A 21,782-nucleotide genomic window follows, 5' to 3' on the forward strand; every position below is an offset into this window, starting at 1 on the left:
CATGACCATCGGACGCGGCCTACAAGTGAGGTTTTGTCCATTTTCCCCAATACAGCAAAATAACCTAATCGCTTGACTTTTAGTTTTATGTTTTCTTTTACTTGTACGGTAGTCACTTGTCCATAATTTAGTATATAGACATTTAGTCCGTTGGTGAGTACTGGATTTTGTGATGTTTGAGGCTTGGAGGTAGTTGCTACTCTCTCCGTTTTAGATTATAAGTCGTTTTGACTTTGGTCCAAGTCAAACTACTTCAAACTTAACTAAATTTGTGATAATTGAATATATTTTTATAATATATTTGTCTTGGGTTGAAAAATGTTACTTTTTTTTTTTACAAACTTGGTCAAACTTGAAACAGTTTGACTTTGACAAAAGTCAAAATAACTTTTAATCTTAAATGGAAGGATTACCTAATAACTATATGAGCACTTGAACCTTCTTTTCTATCTAAAAAAATATTTTTGTTGATTATCTACCAACAATGAAGCCATGAAGGCTATAGTATGTATATGCATTGATTGTCATGGACTTTGGCCATTTTGTCTTCTGGCTCCCTCAATCTCAGATTTGGCTTCGCTCCTGTTTACAGTGCACTACATCATATAGGCACTGGTAGAGGGCCACTGTCATGATATTTATTAGCTCAAGCATCGTATAAGGGCTGAGTAGTAAAAAAATCAAAATTGAAAACAGGATAAACAGAAAAGCCAAGACCGAGACCGAACTAACTGATTACTTTTTTTTGCGACAAATACAGGGAGCTTTATTAAATCATATCAAGATTACATTCTTGAGCAAGAAGCTCAGAAACATTCCCTGGAGCCTGCAGGCGCCAAACGGGTATCGTTCCATCGATCGGTGGTTACCTCTGTTGCGCCACCGCCACCACCAGCCAACCCATCAGTCGAGTTCTCGGCTTCACCCTTCCAATTCCCGAGTTGGCTTAACGAGTCAGCTAGCTCAATTCAACTCATCGAGTCGAGCCGACCTGATAGTACTATATAAAACTGATTGATTCATATTACTACGACGTTTTAGAGCATCACCAAGAAGTTTTCTAAACTGAAAATAGGAAATAAATAAGTTGATCTCCCTAAGAGAAAGCCTAAATTTTATCAAAAAAAAATATTTTTCTGGAAATATTTTTTTTGATAAAATTTAGGCTTTCTCTTAAAGTGATCAGTTTAGAAAACTGAAACAAATTTTCGGAGAGATTATACGTCTGTTGATGCTTAAGGCTGTGTTCGGTAGAACAAGTTCGCATCCGGAACAGAATAGTGATCACAGAAAACAGAGCGGTCTATTAGCGCGTTATTAATTATGTATTTGCTATTTTTTTTTCAAAAATGGATTAATTTGATTTTTTAAGCAAATTTCGTATAGAAAATTTTAAAAAAACACACACCGTTTAGCAGTTTGAAAAGCGTGCACGTAAAAAACGAGGGAGAGGGGTTGGGAAAAGGGGCATCCTAGCTGCAGCCGAAAAACCTACATCCAGTTTGTGGAAAACAAAAAGAAAAAAGAAAAAACCCAAAACCTAACTACTGTAGCCTGTACGCACATCTATCCCCCATCCGCCGCCCCCTCCCTTTCGTCTTTCGTCGCTCGCTACTACCGTGCCGCGTGCCGCCTCCCTCGATCTCACGATTCGCCTCCGCCGCCCCGTCCTGTTCCCCAACGCTAGCTCCCATTCCCCACGCCTCCCCTCTATTCTATTCCCGCTTTCCCTATCTTCCAAAGCCGCCGAGCCGCGCGGCCGAGTGCAAAAAGGAAAAATATCGGTCCCCGCGAGCTAGGGTTTACCACCCCCCCCTCGTCCACCTCTCTCTCTCTCCGGGTGCCCACGCCGGCGGCGAGCTCTCCTCAACTGCGCCGCCGAGAGCCCCCCCGCCCCCCCTGTTCGTGGGGGAAGTACAGGTTCGCAGTGCCACCCTCTGTGTCTACTAGTGAAGTTTCAGTTTTGGACTATGATTTTGTTATTATGCTCCATTATGTTGGGAGATTGGGATTGGGGAATTGAAACAGTCACGTGAATCCAATTAGGCAACTAAAAAAACAAAAACAAAGAGAGTACAAAATAGGGAAAGGCGAAAAATTGAGAGGCACCGCACTGGGGATGTTTGATTGCTTATAATTCAATGGCTGATCTGTAAATGTTAGCCATTTCGGCTTGGAAATGAGTGGAAAAAGCTAATTAATCGGAATTTTTTCGCAGGCTGATCTTAGTTGGGGGGGTATACTCTGCGGTCTACTTGCTACTCCAGCAATGTATTGTTCTCACTGTCAAGATAACTGCCCCGTCGTAAAGGACCCTGACAAAAACTACACGTGAGGCCTCCCTTCCTGTCTTTTTTCTCCTTCCATTTCGATGCAAAATCAGCTAGTACAAATTGTTTATAAGCATGGCCTTGTTGGTCACTCTTAAATTTCTGTGTACCAGCTCTAACACTTTTGTGCGCGTGTCATTATGTAATTTTTCATATGGTGATCAGATGTTGTGGTTTGTGTGGGAAGGTTCTTGATGATCAGGTTTACGATGGTGAGCCAACTTTCCAAAAGGGCGCCGACGGGCAGGTTGATCTTTCACTTTGCTTCTAATTTGGTTTGGTTTATTTATTTTTCACTTCTCATGTTGGTTGTTTTGGAGCTTTACAGGCCCGGTTGGCTGGTAGTATTCTATCAAGCATTGAGAGTGGTAATTCAGTATCCCATGAAAGAACTATAAATAAAGGTACGACTTTGAGGTCATTCCTCTATCTCATTTTGCTGCCACTTTGTGGGCTAATTTCATGCTTTGTTTTTCCAGGAAGAGAGGAGATTAGGCAGATTGTCAGCAGCTTACATGTGGCTGGTGGAGATACTATTATTAGCATGGCTCATCGCTATTATACAGTATGTATCTTTGTTACTACTACCTCCGTCCCAAAATATAACAACTTTTAGCTTTGAATCTGGACACACAGTTGTCCAGATTCATAGCTAAAAATGCTTATATTTTGGGACGGAGGGAGTAGTCAGTAGCTTATAATTTCTAAAATAATATGGTACATGGTGATGCTGATGTTTATTCTTGTTGAAGTTTAGCTAGCTGTTGACAAGAATTTTACAAGGGGCCGTCGAACAACTCATGTTGCTGCTGCTTGCCTTTATATTGCCTGCCGGTATGCTACCACCTAATTACTTTGTTGATTTATTGAAAGTCTTCTCACTCATTGTACTTGTTTTTTTTCTCAAGCAGTACCTTTCAATAGAATTATTTCTTGAGCATGATTCTTTTCTTTGTCATTGAACTTATAAAATGCCTAAACTATAACACAGCTAAGCTATTCCAGACTATAGAGCATGCATGGTGAACATTTGTGATGGGTTTGTTTAATACATATATATTTTACCAAGCACACAATCTGAACATTGCCATGCATGGCCCTCAAATATATCTTCCATGTGGAAAGGAATGCTGTGTCCTAAATTTTCAAGCGCAGAGTACTTAATGGCCTGGTTATGCTATATCTCATTTTTCCCTTTAGGAGAACATAATACTCCCTGTAATTGCAAAACAAATCCTAGGATTTGACACCGGCCAAACTTTTTAACCCTTGATCAATGGTCATATTGGAAAAAATAACTTCCATTTCTCTAGAGAACATATAACATCCATGATTGTCTTTATCCATAGAAATACATGAGCATGTAGGTGGTTATAGAAACTAGCAGTCAATGTGGCTCATTGTAGATTATGTCCATGTCCCAGATGGTGTGCTATATTTGCAATCATAGGTCGTACACAGTATTTTCATTAGTTATTGCTGTTCTTAAGTTGTCCAGCATTATTTTTTTTCCTATTAGTTCCCTTGGATATCTGTTGTCAAGTTTCAAACTTTTGTTGATATTCATTCCTGACATTCATTATACCTAATTTGTGTGCTAGGCAAAGTAAAAAGGCATATCTTCTTATTGATTTCTCGGACCATTTGCAGATAAGTGTGTAAGTGCCCCATTCTCCTGCCCTTATCTTGTAGCCCTTAGTGACATGGCTCATCTGGATTTTTCTTTCAGTTATGTCCTAGGTGCTGTTTTTCTGCAGCTTTGCCAAGTTTTGCTACTTGCGGAACATCCAGTTATCCAAAAGCTCATCGACCCCAGCCTTTTCATACATCGTTTTACAGAACGTAAGCCACACTAAATTGTATTATTTAAATTTAGCGGCTGAAAACACATGTGCCATTTCTTGTGTACATCTCTACATTTCCATGCACTTTGAATATGCACATTTGGTTTCTTCAATGTGGGGAGGGGGATTGTTCATGTCATGCAATTATAAGAGGCTGGGCCAGGCTGTTCCAATGTTGGTACCTGCCACATTTGCCATGGAGAACATGTTGGAGTGCAATTCTGTTTGGAAATTGCAATTACAACATGAATTCTGATTCTTAAATCATAGGCGCTGTTTGATTGATTTGCAGAATTGGATCGAAATTGTGGTATTCGAGTCCTGAATCAAATTTTACTCGAAACAGTCATAGGCTCTTGCATTTACACCCCAGTGAGAAGTGGACTGATGGATGGACCATTTGATAATTCTTGCACAAAGATTTATGTAGCTTTTGACTAATTTCTTCACCTTAATTTATCTAATCTATTCAACGTGCTTTTACATTCTTGTGAAAAAATATATAACAATTATTTAAAATCACATATGATATTTATTTTGAACTATTTGATAGATTTGTATATGGTAGAGTCATGTGTAGTAGTCAGACTGGGGCATACTATAGTCAAACTATCTCCTCGCTTGTGTTGCTCATGTGAAGGAGTTCAATTGCAATGCAAGCTCCATCCTTTTATCCCCCCCTTTTCTGAGATCTTTGCAAGGCAATGCCAGAAGGCAATTGCTTGGGTTAGTAAGGAAACCAAACATGTTTAGTCTGATTATTTTTGTTTTTTGTGTCACTTTGTTGGTTTTATCTGTAGGTTTACTGGGGAAGAGGGACAATGCCGTATCAGATACGGCTTTACGCATTGTAGCTAGCATGAAGCGAGACTGGATGCAGGCTAGCATATTTTTCTCCTTCCTTCTTTAGGTTCTTTTTTGTGATTGTAATAACTTGACTTATGTTGCAGACTGGGAGGAAACCAAGTGGATTGTGTGGTGCAGCACTATATATCGCTGCTCTCTCTCATGGATATGATTATACCAAGGCAGATATTGTAAGCCCAAGTACTTTTGTCTGATATACTTATTTAGAATTGTATTCTGAAGTCTTATGCCCTCCTTCTGTATCAGTTAGCATGTATCGGGCACATGCTACATTTTGTATTTTTTATAATTGGACATGAATATGATTCTATGCTACAGCATATAATGACATAAATTTCTGTTTTATGTTTTTTAGGTTGCTGTTGTGCATGTTTGCGAGGCAACACTAACTAAGCGCTTGATAGAGTTTGAAAATACAGATTCGGGTAGCTTAACGGTATGGATTCTCTCTCCAGGAAATTGCCAAATTCATAGGCGCTGTTACTTACCGCATACAGATGAAAATTTGTTGCAACGATGTATTTGTAATAAAGATGGGAATGACAGCGCTAAGTTGATTGTTGGTACAACTTTTCCCTCTGAAAGTCATTCTTAAGCTGTCTATGCTGAAACATATTGTAATTACTATCAGTGTATGGTGTCTGTTATGGTGCAAGTATTTGACATTACTCATGACACTAAAGCAACTATTGACCTAAGCAAGTACTGATTAGGGCAGGGCAGCCCATGTCAACTAGACATGCATTCACTTTCTTTACCCTGTCCATAGAGCTAGTTTTAGGTGCTTATTTTTACCCGTTGGTTCAGCATGGTCTATCTGGCAAAAAAATTGGGTATTGCCCCCTTTCATGTCTGTTTTTTCATGTCATCAATTCATCATCCACAACTGTTATCTACTACTCCCTCCGTCCCAGAATATAAGAAGTTTTAGGGTTGAACACGGTTATTAAGAAAGTAGGTAGAAGTGAGTGGTGGAGGGTTGTGATTGGATGAGTAGTGAAGGTAGGTGGGAAAAGTGAATGGTGGAGGGTTGTGATTGGTTGGGAAGAGAATGTTGGTGGAGAAGTTGTCATATTTTGGGACGGAGGGAGTATATGAATATTCTTTAAGCAAATGAAATAGTATTATGCTAGATTGTAAACGAAAATGGTCCTTGAGGTGTAAATGTGTCATTGTGAAGCCCATTAGGGGTCCATGCAATGGGCGAAGGATGCTGCCTCTGCCCACTACTGCCTAAGCACTGTTCATGGTGCCTTGTGCTAGTTTTATTTAGTTTAAAAATAAGATGAGATTGAATTATTTATCGGTTTGTTTCCTTAGTTTTAGAGCAAAGGGCAAAGGGTTTTTGCCTCTATCATGCACAGTACATCAGGATTAGGATTAGAGGTGTCTTCATTTCATACTTAAGTGATTGGACACATTTCCAGCTCGCATTCAACGTATTGTATCCATGCCAATTTGCATTTGATTAAACATTATATTTTGCTGCCCTCTTGCTAGATTGAAGAATTTTTGGCAAAGGCTGATGAACAAGTGCTTGTTACTAAAATTTCACCAAAGTCTGGAGAAGTACTTTGCAAGCACAAGGATAAAGCTGAGCATTTTGCTCATGGACTCTGTGAAAAATGCTACAACAAAGTAACAGACCTTTACCATGTTCATAATACATCAGTTTTGGGACTTCATTACTCCTGACACATGCATGACTGTTCAGTTTATGAAACTGTCTGGTGGACTGGAGGGTGGCTCTGATCCTCCAGCTTTCCAACGAGCTGAAAAACAAAGGTTGGAGGCTGCTAAAAATGCTAAAGGAACTGCTGCATCTAAAGAGGCAGCACTGGAATCAGTTTGTGAGGCACGCGAATCTGATGTTGAGAATAACATTACGACACCGCCAAAGGTAATATGTTCTTAACATAGTTAAGCTCATGCTTGTTCCCCTATTTACCATACATTCTTCCTTTGTTAGCCAACTAAATAATGTGCTCTTTTAGTTCATTAACAAGGGCAGAAAAAGGTGACTTTTGATCATCTAGATCCTGTACAAGTACAACAGTTTTGTTATATGAATATGTTGCATTCTCATGCACCACGTATATGAGTATAAATTTACACGAAACTGTATATAGGTCCCGTTTGGAAGTGGCAATCAGTAATAATCCGCCCTGGATTATTTGTTCCATGCACCTAAATTATGATTTTTTGAAAAACTCTCTTATATTGCCTTGCTTAGACAACTTGTTCCTAGCTACTACTCCATCTGTCCACAAATATAAGGGATTTTGGGTTTCTCCATTTGTCCACAAATATAAGAGATTCTGGAGTACTTTCCCAATCCATTGAACCATTGCATTTGTTTCTCACTGGTAGTTGCATCATTAGATGAAATCTTTCCCAATCAAATAAAGTCCCGAGAGCATCAAAGTAATTCCACCTTATGTCACGAGCTCCAGGAAGAGACTGGATTGGATATGTGTGGGATGTGGGCGGACGTGGTTTCGGGAGATTGGACGTGCGATGCCCCGTGATGGCGACGCTAGAAGAACGAGATGAGAAAACAGAGAAAGTAGATGAGAAGAGTAGATTGAATTCAAGCTTGATCTTTATTGAATGAAAGATTGCTTATATAAGCTTATATGCAACTGAATTGCTAATTAAAAGAGATAAGAACTAATGCAACAAACCGGAACCAACTAAACAAACTCGAGATAAGATCCTATTGCCAAGCCGTACTGTAGCGCGTCCGAATCACGCCATTCATGCTGCCGTTGCGCGATCTGATTGATCGCCCTCATCACGCGCCGCCGTTCCCGTGCATCCCGCATTCATACGCCTCCGATGATATCCAATTCTGACCATGATACCTTAACCTTAAACTCTGCTAAAAAAAACCTAGCATACTTATATATTTTCGAACTGAAGGAGTATTTGTTAAGTTTATTTCTCAAAATATTAATTTACCGTGTTAATCAAGTAGATCATCCATTTCATTTCACCCGTGTTTCATCACTTTCAAATGGGGCCTTATTTTGACAAAACTATAGTTTTAAGACACAATACCACAAAGCTAGTATCTATTTAGCATTGAATTTATAAAAAGAACTACATATTTATGTTCTACTATAAAAAAAACTTCAGATTTAGCATCTCATCACAAAGCTATGGATTTATAAGTTCTATTAGGACAACAGTGTGAGGATCTAACTCATAAAATCTATATATCTTTTATGGTCTATTTAGTTCTATGATCTGTGGTTTAATCTGCAGTTTTGTTATAATTTTGTGAAATTTCTGAATTTGTGATTTTTTTTCTCTATTTATTAAAACATCTGCATTTGTTATTTCTGTTGTATACCATATAATGTGTTTTTGTAATTTGAATACTCAATTTAACTTATTTTGACAGAATATAATTGGAGATAAGCATTCGACAATTCCTTCTGTGAAAGTTGCTGGTGATTCTGTAGCTACAGAAGATCCTGAAGGGGAAGGTTTGTTTGTTGCTGTACCATCAACGATGATACTCCACAAGAAAATTCATATTTCCATTTTAGGTCCCTTTTGATAAGTTCATTCCTGCTGCATGCATATTTCATCCTTAGGTAAAAATGATAAAGCAGATGAAGGTCCTGAAAGTCTCTCTGATATTGATGATGCGGAGGTACTTCATCCTATCCATGAGATCACTTCTATATATTTCATAGAGTAACTTATTTATGTCATCTTTAGATCTTGAAAGATAATCAGTTAGGCTCTTTATGATTTACTACAGTGCTACTATTAATTTCTAGGTTGATGGGTACCTTCACAACGAGGAAGAAACACAGTACAAAAAAATTATCTGGGAGGAAATGAATAAAGAGTACCTTGAGGTAGCTAAGCTGATTACATAGTAGCATAAGGACTTTCTTATTTTAACCACATAGTGTGGTTCTCAGCTGGTTGCTTTACAGGAACAAGCAGCAAAAGCAGCATTAGCAGCTGAGCTGGCAGCTAGAGGAGTGGTTGTGGAAGAGGGGAAGAGGAAAGTATGAAATGTTTCTAGTGCTACCAACCTTTCTATGCCGTGTGTTCACTGTAGTTCGTGATTAAGCATGGATATTTCATATGTAGAGAAGAAGACATAATGAAGATGGCAAGAACGCAACACCCGCTCAAACACCAGCAGAAGCAACACAGAACATGTTGAAGCGGAAGGTACTAATGGTCAATACACCCCGATGCTTTGTAAGGTTTTTCATTTACTTTTGATGGAGAATAGGAGAGGCTCCACTACATATTAATTTCATATAAGGGAGTTATTTGTAAGCAGTAAAGAATCAGAAGATGATTAGTGCATTTTAATTATACTTCGAATCATAGTTTCACAAGATAGTTTATAGGATAAGTGCATGGCTTTATTCATATCCATAGTATGCCTACTCATGAGACTGTCATGTGGTCCCTGCGCTCAGATGTTCCTTGGCATGTTATAGAAAATGGTTGAAACTTGAAACTGAATGGTTTTAAATTACAATACATCAATACATGGTTAGTCCAAACATGAAAAATTGCAGATTTTATTTTAAATTAGATTTTTTGCTTCCAGCATGACATGCTCTTTAAATGGTCTAAAGAGAAATCTACATTAAACACCTACGGAATGTTCATCTCCACCTTCTTTTGGTGCTTTCCATGTTGTATTAATTAGATCTAATCATGTGCAACAAAATCCAACATTGGTTCTCCAACAATGAAAAAGGAGGGGCAGATGTGCCAATGTTTGTGGTGTTGGTAGGTGAAACTAAACACCTACGGAATGTTCATCTCCACCTTCTTTTGGTGCTTTCCATGTTGTATTAATTAGATCTAATCATGTGCAACAAAATCCAACATTGGTTCTCCAACAATGAAAAAGGAGGGGCAGATGTGCCAATGTTTGTGGTGTTGGTAGGTGAAACAAAGGCCCATAAGAAAGGTATAGAAAACTGTGGACATGTTTGCATCATCTTAATTGGCCCATAAGCGAGGAATTTGCTCCAATAAGCCCATAGCAATTAAGCAGACACCAATTGAATTGAGTAGACACCATATCTTGATTAAGAAAACATGAACACTATTCAGCCCTAAAATTCCTGAGTCTCATATATTTTTCGTACCGCCCACCAAATGCCATTTTCCACATAATCCGTCGGTTTTCTAGTCGTCTACTTTTAGCATTTATTCCTTGTTCCCATGGTTTTCCTATTCATGCATTTTCCATCTTCAAAACATATGGACTAGTAGCATATAAATTAACTAAAATCTAACATATAATGTTGTTACTTGCAGAGACTTGGATCGAAGATCAATGATGAAGCTGTTAACAAACTGTACAATGTATGTTCTCTCGTTTTTTTTCTTTTTACCCACTGGTTTTATAAAATATTTGCTGCTGTGAGTTGAATTGACTATTCTGTTATGCGCTGTGATATTGTCACTATATCCAGAACAGGAATGAAACAACCATGCCACAAGTAGTGTGCCAAGGGTTCTGCGGACTTAAGCTGTCTTAGATTCTTTCATTCAGAACAAGATTTGTTAGCTCTTTTAGAATTAGGAATGGGTCGCAGGGCACTAGTCTGGGTCTGCGACCCATTCCTAATTCCCTTAACCCATGAACCCATGACAGATGCGCCTTGCTCTACCTTCTGTGGAATTACAGTCAGATACTACTACTGACTTCATTATGGTCTACTTTGTTATTTTCTGACTGAAAATACATATTGAATTATTGATTTTTGCGGGCAGACCAAAGATGAAGATGGCAAAGCAGATAAAGAGATGGACTTCAACGATGAGTATGGACAGGACACAGGTGATGGTGAAACATTCGAAGGTGGTTATGATTATCCTGATTACAACTATGATGGCTATGGTGATGGAGCCTACGGCGATTATGATGGTGTTGATTTTTAATACCCGATATATCAATGCTGGGTAGAATTGTTACAATTTTATTTGTGTGTGTATGGCAACAATTATCAATTTTACATGAATAGTTCTGATTAGTTGACGAAAACGGAGTTAATCAGTACTCAGTAGACAGTATAGCAGTGTAGCTCGTTGATTTCTCTGGTGATATGTTGAGAAGCTGTTGTAGTAACTGTATTATTTCATTCAGCGACCTATACTTGCAAGTTGTATATTAAAACAGGCCTCGAAGAAAAAGGAAAATTTTGAATGCCTCATGAGGTATCATGGTCTACACATTCGACAGGAGTGGTGTGCATGTCGTCATTTGCGTGAAATGTTGACTTAAGCTGTCCTGATTGGCGAGCACGTCTAGTTTTGAGTTGCAGTGCACAGTTCTTTTTTTCTTTAATGCAGCGTTGAATGTTTGTTTGCTGTTGTTGATGTAGTCTGATGGTGATGAAAGTAGTGTGCACTTCGTCGTTTGCGTGGCTGTGTTCCTTTCTTCAGCTTTAAACTGTAACTTTCTTGTTTTCTAGCACGTTTTGTAAAGTGTTTTTTGCAAATAACTTTTTATATAGAAGTTTCTTTCGATGATTAGGGCTATTACCTTACTAGTGGTCTGAACCAGTATAATCTATGTCTTCTATGTGTTTGATGTCGTATCGTGTAAATCATCGAATCAACGTACCTCAATACCTTCATAATACGGTCCGTGGGTATCCCTCATCGATAACTGTTCATCGTCTTCCTTAGCCGAAGGCGAGAAACAAAAGAGGGAAAGTCTTCCTCAGCCGAAGGCGAGAAACAAAAGAGGGGAAAGATGGGCACGGTGCTTTGGGTTTACGACTTCACGAGTTGTTGTCGCCGGCAAAATCTTGGTGAGAGAGAAGGGGAGAGTGGTGGAGAACGGTCATGTGGAGTGGGGTTGACGACATCATGAGTTGTCGTCGCTCGGTGCAGCTAGATGAGGTTGGTTTTGCTGGATTCGGCCTCTTCCTCCTCTCTACTGCTTGGATTTGGTCTTATTTGGTCCACCTTGTAGCTCCCGACCTCTCGCGCACAAACCATCAGTGAGGATGCTGCCACCTCAACCGGCCCACTCGTGTTGGCAGCCGGGCACCTCTTCCATCCATAAAGTTTACTGAGAAATTAAAGTTCCCCACCTTTTCCAGGGCGATGCGTGCGAACGAATTCGTAGGCGGACCACGGACGTGAACGCGTGGGAACCGTAGGCGGACGAAAACACAAACGCGCTCCTGAATCGGATGTGTGCAGTGGCCAACGGTGCAAAAGCGAAAACTAACGACAAGGGCAAGCATGAGAGTCAGATGACGTACAAAGAAATAACGCAGTTTCCTTTGCATCACCCGATCCAACGGTTACTCGTATGACGAACAAAGAGGACGGAAGAAGAGGGTGCGAGTACAGAATCATCTCTAATTTTTATAATAGGTAAAGAAAAGATAAATATTAGGAAAGGGGGTGAAAATTAGATCGAATGGAATATTCAGTTTTTGTTAGCAATAAATAAATAAATAAATAAATTCCTCAATAAGAAGGAAGGGGGTTTCTCTTTTCTTTGCTGCGTGCGTTCCTCTCCTCAGGTGGTGACCCGGTCTCCCCTTGCCTCCTTCGGCCACCCTCTCCTCCTCTCCTCTCCTCTCCTCGTCGCCCTTCCATCAAAGCGAGAGATCGACCGACTCCTTTCCCTCCGCCGCCGACTCCCCCAGGTGAGCGATCCTTTCCTCCTCCTCGCGTTGCTCGATCCCCACTCCCTTGTTGTTTCCTACCTGTACTGTATTGCGCGCGGTTCTTGGGGGAAAAAAAATCCTTTCTGATTAATATACAGAATTATTTTAAAACATCAATTAATTCTGTTTTTTCAAGTCTCTCTGGCTCTCGCTCCGGCGTGTGCGGCGCGTGTTAACGCTGATTCTTGGTAAAGATGTTCGTCTTGATTGAGGGCAAGGCGATTGGTCATACTGTAATGGGGGATTAATTATTTGCAATGTGTCCTCTTGGTGCCTGAAACTCTGAATTCTTTAAGCATTGTCATCCTCCTAGTAAATTATATATTCCATCGAAGATAGATAGTAGATTCTAGGACGAATTCGATTTGGACATAGCAATTTTCTGATATATCTAGTAAATTATATATTTAATTCCGAAATGTTGGGTGATACAGGTATTTGCCTTTCACCTTGAGTCGGCCCCAATTTCCAATCTTGATCTTGACTTCCGCATATGAATGTTGCTTGATCTGTATTCGACCTATGCAGGTGCTGTTGATCGCTTTGTGAAATGGAGCTCCCAGTTGCTGATCCTGGGCCGGTGAGGGCTGAAGGATTGCTTCTGCAGTGTCCCTATTGTGATTCAGAGGCAATGCACAAACTCGCGCAGTTCTTGCTCCCCGGCTTGGCTGCGGTATGCATTGACTGCACGACAGGCGATCTCTTCAGGAAGCCATCAGTTGTCGCCGTTGACATGAGGAAGGAAATGGTGGACTACGTCACGCAGAGAAGCGAGACATTCATATCCGATTCGCTTATCGAATCAGAAGCAAGTCAGGATCAAGAGAACGAGATGCCGGAGGACCCTTTTGAGATCGTGTCCATCTTCATGGATGATTTTAGTAGCACGAAGAGGAACATTATCGGCCATGTCTCTGGGTGGTTGATGAGCGACAGCCGCGAAGATAAGATTGATGACTTTGTCCAAGAAATGGAGATGACCCGCTTCTGGCCGCTGGAAAGGAGAGAAATTATTGCTGAGGTCCTCCTCAAGAATGTAGACCTGAAAACCAAGTACCACTGCCCTGAGAAATATGAAAATGAAGAACGTCTCGCTGATCATAAGGCCCAGTGTAGCTTCAGACCTGTTACCTGCCCCAATGATGGATGCCGAGCGAAAGTTTCTGTTCGCTGCATGCAAGACCATGATTCAGCTTGCCTGTTTAAAATCCTTACATGTGAGCAGAACTGTGAGAAGCGGCTTCTGAGGCGTGATATGGATAGGCACTGCGTGACTGTGTGCCCCATGAGGCCCATGAAATGCCCTTTTGGCTGTGATTCCTCCTTTCCTGAGCGTAATCTTGAGCAGCACTGTTCTGAGTTTCTTCAGGCACACCTCCATAAACTCCTCAAGGCTATTCATAAGAAAGGTTTTACAGATGAGGGGCTCAAGGACCATGCTCTACTGCTGGAAAAGGTTAGGCTCCTGATCTTGTTAATTTACAATGTGTAACATACGCTTTTCAATTAAAATGGCTGCCTTATTTTCTTGATTTGGAAACATTGCTGTCAAACTATTGTGAAAAAGAAGACATACATGGACTGCAGCAATATGATTTACTGAAATAATCTGGTTTTGTTCTGCAGCATGACAATGATGGTAAACTGGCTAAATCTCGGGATGTAAGATCTCTTACTAATGTTGTAAAGAATCTTGAAGCCAAAATAAAAGATGATTCGAGTTAGAGTGGATGGCGTCTCCAGAGCAAAATGCAAGTTTTTTTTGAGGCAGCAAAATGCAGCATGGATATTGAATGGTATAGCTGAAGAGTTGTTTCCACTCACAGTATACACAGAAGAGTACAAGATTCTGCACGTTTTTCCTTTACAACTATAATTTTCCCCTCATGATTTTTCTTTTCTCAAAATCGGTTAGTTTTTTATGGTGTAAAAGTATAACATTATTTTATCCTTGCTATTTTGTCCAAGGAACTCTTTTTTTTCATATAAATTGAGAATAATTTATCAGGAATGCTAATTTTTGTTTAATTTATGGAAGGGCGATGCTTGAAGTAAGGGATGTTTTTCCCAGTCTAATTCCGTTCCCTGTACCAGCTAAATACTCCCTCCGTCCCAAAAAAAGACAAACCCTGGTTTCCGTGCCCAACATTTGACCGTCCGTCTTATTTGAAAAAATTATAAAAAAAATTAAAAAGACAAGTCACGCACAAAGTATTAATCATGTTTTATCATCTAACAACAATAAAAATACGAATTATAAAAAAATTTCATATAAGACGGACAGTCAAAGTTGGACACGGAAACTCAGGGTTTGCCTTTTTTTGGGACGGAGGCCCACTAGCTGAAGTTAAATGCTATTCCTCACAATGTTATTATTTGTTTTTTGGAAACTTTTTTTTTCAATGATCCAGATCAAGGTTAGGAACACTAGCATTTATCGGTAAACTGTTGGAATAGTTTAAATTCAAATTTTGTTTTTCGATTTACACTTAGTACCGTTTACATGCCCTCACATGTATAATGCCCATTGATAGGATATCTCCACCTCCTACAAGTTGTGTCGTTTTCATTTATCATGGATTCGTGTATGATGTTTATTTCAATGTATAAATTATTACAAGAATGTCAAACATCTTTTTTTTCAACTAGTCCCTGATCGGTAACCATTATTCAAATTCTTTTTTTTTTTGCTGGGAAAACCGTTATTCAAATTCTAATATTCGATTTAGATTTACAGTAAAATCTATTCCCTCTATTTCATATTATAAGTTATTTTGAATTTTTTCTAGCCAAATTTATTTAGGTTTGACAGTTTATTAAAAAAATTAGTTCGGTTAAATGTAACATTGAATATGTTTTTTTTCCAAATGTTGCTATATTCTTTTATTAATTTGATCAAACTTAAAAAAGTTTGACTAGGAAAAAAAATCAAGCAACTTAAAGTCTTTTTTATATGAGGGGAAAAAAGAGAATTGAAAAGATACGCAAAACAAGGTGAGCTTTAGCGAACGATTAATTGAGTATTAATTATTTTAGATTTTAAAAAATAGATTAATATGATATTTTAAAGCAATTTTTCTATAGATTTTTTTTATAAAATAAACATCATTTAGTACTTTAGAAAATATGCGCGTAAAATACGAGGGAGTTTTTCTGTATCTACCGAATCAATTTCTCTCAATCAGTTTTATGATATGAAACAGAGGGAGTAGATCGCTAATTACTGGTCAGGCTTGGGTGACTGGTACTTTTTGCAAATACTGGTTTCCTAGGTTTTATCCTAACAAATAATCTGGCGATATTTTACGGTGTTTGCATTTTAAAAAGGGTAAAAGTCTATCGCTGCACAATGAAAGGTACCACTTAAAAGGTTGATATAGTTACTTACTCCCTCCGTCCCACGAAAATCCAATCCTAGCATCCCAAGATAGAATTAGTGGAGGATAGAAATGACTAAAATGCCCTTAATCATTGAAAAAAAGTAGTAAGAGTAATAATAGGTAGGTAAAGGGTATTAAAGGGAGTTTTATCTCTAAAGAGTAGGTAGGATGGTAGGATGGTAGAAGTTGGTTTTTTTATGGGACAAAATTCAAACTCTAGAAGTTGAGTTTTTTTTTTGACGGAGGAAGTAGGCGGTAAAAGTAAAATGATAATTTTCGTAGGAGATAGAGAATGGCATAATTGTTTTCGATATTAGTTCCAGGTACATAGGTGCATACAATGCCTCACTAACTGTGTGCCCGGTAATTTACATGACATGTTTTTTAGATTTACATTTTTTCCTACGAATATGGTCACGCAGTAATCCTCTAGATTTTCATTTTGTTTTAGGAGCACGATTGGTTAAAATATGATCGAATGTTTGCCAGGTTATTTTGATATTTACATTTTATCACAAAGAACATCTAACCTTGGTAAAAAGATCAGTGGTTAGTAGGTTCATGTGTAATTCATCCTCAATACGATATATTTATATTGTTTCCACGTGTTTGCGTCATCTCCCCGATGAAATTTAACTAAAATGTCTTAAGCAATTAAATAGCTTATTTCCTTACAGTTATTTTGTAATGTATCGGGTAAAATGGAAATCACATGCATGCTTGGATAGCATGTATTGTTGCCATTGAAAATTAACTACCTCTTTGATTTTAGGATTTATGGATTTAGAATAAGGTATTCGGATATATGGATCAACGTGCGCCTAATCTACAGATTTGCGAACTAATCATCTATATAACCAAGCATAAGGAAGATAAGTACCGATTCTTTTTTAATACGTACCGGTTCAATCAAGAAAGATATTCACATCAAACAAAATTACCGTTGTTTTACTAGTTACTTACCCTACTGCAATTGGTTATAATAATTTTATTTCACATCTTGCCCTTGCCTTTCTCTTAGATCAACGATCCACATTGCACCACCTCTCAGTACCTCTACATATCTCACAAACTCCGTAAAAGATCTTAATAAACTTAGATGAATGTGAGGCCATAGGCCACACGTTTTCCTTCATATCCCCGAAAACTATATCGTATCATGTAACAAATAGTCTATAACAGCTAACTATGCGTCCAAACAAAACTACAGCATATGCATAGCAACTCGTTGGTATCAAAGGTACCAGGAGGTAAAAAATTTATACTAAAAAAATTATATTACCTTTATGGACGTGACTACACAGCTAGTAGCTAGTGGTAGTTAGTTTGTCTAAACCAGCTACCACTCCATTTATGAGAGACATTATCCACATATACTTCAAATACAATTTTCTCTTAAACTACTTATCCGATTTACGATCCGATTGCACCGTTATGTTTGTAACAATTAAATCTTTATAACAAGATCTCACATGATTATATTCTAATAAAAAAATATAAATTACTTTTATAATATATCTAAATTACTTTTAGATTTCACTAAATTACTTCTTAACATGTAAAAGTAAATTAAATGAAGTCTAAAAGTAATTTACATATGTTACAGAAGTAACTTGTAACAAAAAGAAAGTAACTTTAATGAATGTGTCGACGGAGGATACCCGTAGACTGGATATAGAGGGTATTGTCGACGGGGGATACCCATAGACCGGATATAGAGGGTATTGGGGTCTGTTGGTACGAGGATCTACATAGTACGACATCAAGCAAACAAAAGACAAGGATTATACTGGTTCACGCCCCTTAGCAGGTAATAGCCCTAATCCAGTTGGTATGGGATTATATGATGGAAACCACAGATTACAAAGGGAATAGAACTCGGTGATATCGACGAGACCGTAGTCGAGTTGGCCCGACTAGATCTCCTAGTGACTTGGCTCTTGTAAGCTCCGGCTTCGTAGGCTGTGGTGGGTGTGTTGGCGGTGAGATTCGATGCCATAGATCCTGCCAGGGGGTCCCTTTTATACCGCGGTTCAGTCGATCTCCAAGTAGAACTTGGAGATATCGGACCCCTCACGATATGGTAAAGACCCAGTCTCGTCCGAGTAGGACTCTTTCCATCCGTAGATTCTGTTCCTATCATGGGATAGATTTCCTTAATGTATACGGAAACTATTCGTACACGCGCGGGTATACTGTATCGGTACCCATCGTATATCCAAGGATAGAGGGCATACCTTATCCGTAACCCTGACATTTAATTGGATGTGACTACACAGCTAGTGGTAGCTAGTTTGTACTCCATCTAGTATCTCCTTTCAACTTAAAAAATACAACAGTATCTTCTTTTCTCATTCTACATGAAAAACAAAAATGAAAGGGAAAAAACAATCGATGATTAAACAGATTCATAGAGAGTTACTTTTGAACCATGCAAAAGTTACTTCCAATTAACATTGAAGTTACTTTTAAAAATTGTTAAACTTATGTGTGTTGATCCATGCTGATTAAATTTAATTTCTAGATAAAGTCATATTTTTATCCCTACAACGAATTTACTCCTATTGTCGTGACAAAATTACTGCCGTTTTGTTTTAAGTTACTTTTATAATATAATATATGTAAATTACTTTTAGACTATTAAATTTACTTTTATATGTCTAAGAAGTAATTTAATCAACTCTAAAAGTACCTTATATATATATATATGATAAAAGTAACTTACATATAAAATGAAAGTAATTTACAAATATAAATATTTTTTTCATCGTAATATAATCATGTAAGATCTTGTTGTGAAGATTTAATTGTAACAAACACAATTATATAATCGAATTATAGATTGGATAAGTAATTTGGGAGAAAACTTTGTTTGAAGAGAAAAAGGACGTACATGTATATTAAAAAAATGCATGCATGTAGTACTATGTAGTAGCTAGACTTCTCCACGTAGGCGTCGCTAGTTAAGACAAAATCGAGAGGCCTCTCCAAATAGATTTTATGTACCTTTATACTTCCTCCATCTATTTTTGATAGTCATTTTTTTTAAATCTGAAAAATTTATTTTTGATAGTCATATTTCAATCCAACAACATATACTCTTAATGACTTTCTCGGATTTAATGTATGTCTCACTATTCTTCCACATATGATTGGCTACATGGCCATTGAGAAATATAAATATTAATGAATCGTTTGTTTACGAGGAATGACTAGTAGCATGTTTAAATGGATGATAAGTAGAATTACTTATCCTTGTTCTGTGTGACAAGATGAAATATGACTATCAAAAGTAGATGGAGGAAGTATTTGCTCTAATAACCTCTCGATACCTCCTATTGACCATAAAAATCCCTATAAAGAAACTTTTACTACAAACACTGGAAAACTTGAATCTTTCTTGCGGTAAAGACATTGATTGTAGTATGTTAGTACCATCCAAGTCTAGAACGCCACTGATTCTAAAACAATTTCATGTACGTCCAAAATATATAAGTAAAACGAAATATGAAAAACACCTTATGCATGTTGTACACGCCTCTGAAATCATCCAACTATGCGTTGTAACCACCTTATACTCGATGTTATATTGTAACCTTCCTCACTGAAATGTCTTCAACACCTCGAAATTCTGAAAAACAATTCTATATTGACATTTGCCAACATGTCAATTTAAGGTTTACACAAACACATGATTTTCTACGTAAAGTGGCACACGGATTAAATAAATAACCAGGAAAATTCATATTAGTTTGGAGTATGTTTCCTAGAATGATTTACAATAAAAATCGGTTGACAACTTGTTTTTCTTAAAACCCATCCAACAACGGGTTAGAGAACCTTCATGCACCAGAATTTTGGCATTATCATCACCAACTTTAAATACAGAAGCAACTTGTCACGCAGACTCTTGACAAGTTCACTTGAGTCGGCATCAATTTTGTGTCATGTTTTAGGATCAATTCTGAACATCAGATCAGAGGTGTACTTTCCAGTTGAAATTCTACAGTAACAGAAGTTGTCTGCACTACACTGGAAACACCATTGCTACTGCTGTAGTGATTTACTACAATTAACTGTAGCACAAGACTCATTTCAGTATTGATGCACCTCTGCAGTAAGGATCAGTTTCCGTTGACACTGCTTCCTCTTTTTTTCCCTCAAAAACGCATGAGAGCATTGCTCCCATTTTTATCAAGGTAATAAGCTGCATATGGTGTCACTTCAGCTAACAAGACCAACCTTTGCAGATCAACCAGTCCAATTAATCAGGAAATGGGCCATGCTAACATTGAAGTCCAAAAAAATCTCATATGACTGCCTGCTACATCATCTCAATGGCTAATGATCATCTTGTTCTGCTAACACTACAGATATAAATTAAGTGAAAAGATTCAGGACTGAATTTTACAGCTGCAGAGGGGCACTTGTATGTCTTACCAGCCAGGGTCAGATGCCTCCCAGCTGCCATCCCATGGATAACTGCTAGAAAATAAAATGTACAACTCTGATTCCTTATCCGTTTGTGCTACAAATAGATGTCAAGTCAAAGGAGTAAAATTATAAACACATAACCATGGAAAAATCAGGGGAAAACACAGCAGTCCAACAGGAAAAAAAAATGAGTTTAACTACAGCCCTCAGAACAAACAATGGCACAAGATATGATGGAAATATAGAGGCAACACATGGTCTTCAGGAGAAGTTAAGTGCAGTTCAACCCAGGGTATAAATGATCCACATATTTCTCATAATATAAAAACTAAACAGGAATAACATAGCTCCTGAAGAAAACGATTTCAGAATTTCAGGCTATCTGAACAGTATAGGATATAGTAAAATCTCATCGATCACCAAAAAATCCAAATAAAGCAATAGCAGATATTCTCATGGATAGTGGTAATCTTGGACAAATTTGAAGATCATTACAGCATGACTCCAAGCATATATACACAAAGAGACATGCACAGAACACAGAAGATCCAGGATATTATATTCTAACTCAGAACACACATAGTTTGTCTAACTAAAGAAAGCATCAACGGATTAGATAGACACACTAGTGAGAGGTTTCTGATGTCAAAGGGTGGTTCACTGAACTTTACAATCTGCAATCAACTGTAGAACGAAATTGCTAGAATTAATCTCTTCTACATTTGAACATACCTGGCATCAAGTGTGACATGTGCAGTAGTATAGCCCTTCATGGAATCCAAATAGAAAAACACTAAAAAGGGGAAGAGCTTAGACATAGTCAATCAAGAGGATAAGGCCATTGGATTGTGAATGTGATTCATCCATGCAAACAAGATTTGCTATGGTCAGTACTCAGTAAACACTAAACAATATGGAAATAATGTAGGCTAAGCAAGTTGTTAACATTGTGAAGACGTGTGACATCCAAAACCTGAAAAATCATGATGGATTTAAGGCAACAGGAATATATGCTTTACAGATAATCTGACAGCATGCTTTATGAACATTCGAAATACAACATCACCAGTGGCGGATTCACTGTTGGGGCTGGTTGGTGTGCCAGCCCCACCTCTAATCCCTGCTCTTAATTAGTCATTAACAAATCTAATTAGTCATTAGTGAAGAAATTTCCCGAATAGCACAGGCTACCTTAGTTCTTCTACTGCCCAAACTGATAAAACAGAACATCCTCCGAGTATA

General features: G+C 38.1%; 2 protein-coding genes across 3 annotated transcripts; both read left to right on the forward strand.

The window, feature by feature from the left end:
* The first annotated feature begins 1,596 nt into the window (after positions 1-1,596).
* LOC4338362 (transcription factor IIIB 60 kDa subunit) lies at positions 1,597-11,250 on the forward strand. 2 transcript variants are annotated; one of them, XM_015785297.3, is made up of 20 exons: positions 1,597-1,920; positions 2,219-2,331; positions 2,496-2,577; positions 2,659-2,734; positions 2,810-2,895; positions 3,088-3,164; positions 3,932-3,988; positions 4,060-4,172; positions 4,975-5,054; positions 5,125-5,211; positions 5,397-5,477; positions 6,542-6,679; positions 6,756-6,941; positions 8,448-8,532; positions 8,644-8,702; positions 8,833-8,913; positions 8,995-9,069; positions 9,155-9,238; positions 10,352-10,399; positions 10,811-11,250. In XM_015785297.3, the coding sequence occupies exons 2-20, from the start codon at positions 2,270-2,272 to the stop codon at positions 10,976-10,978; spliced, it is 1,725 nt and encodes a 574-aa protein (XP_015640783.1). In that variant the 5' UTR covers positions 1,597-1,920; positions 2,219-2,269; the 3' UTR covers positions 10,979-11,250. The 2 variants fall into 2 exon arrangements, with proteins under 2 accessions (XP_015640783.1, XP_015640784.1); XM_015785298.2 differs by having other exon boundaries at positions 1,713-1,920; positions 2,518-2,577.
* A 1,306-nt stretch (positions 11,251-12,556) lies between these two features.
* LOC9271601 (uncharacterized) lies at positions 12,557-14,737 on the forward strand. Its single transcript, XM_015782435.3, has 3 exons — positions 12,557-12,705; positions 13,255-14,182; positions 14,353-14,737. The coding sequence occupies exons 2-3, from the start codon at positions 13,277-13,279 to the stop codon at positions 14,449-14,451; spliced, it is 1,005 nt and encodes a 334-aa protein (XP_015637921.1). The 5' UTR covers positions 12,557-12,705; positions 13,255-13,276; the 3' UTR covers positions 14,452-14,737.
* The last annotated feature ends 7,045 nt before the right edge of the window (positions 14,738-21,782 follow it).

Source organism: Oryza sativa, chromosome 5 (genome assembly GCF_034140825.1).
Source record: "Oryza sativa Japonica Group chromosome 5, ASM3414082v1".
Lineage (NCBI taxonomy): Eukaryota > Viridiplantae > Streptophyta > Magnoliopsida > Poales > Poaceae > Oryza > Oryza sativa.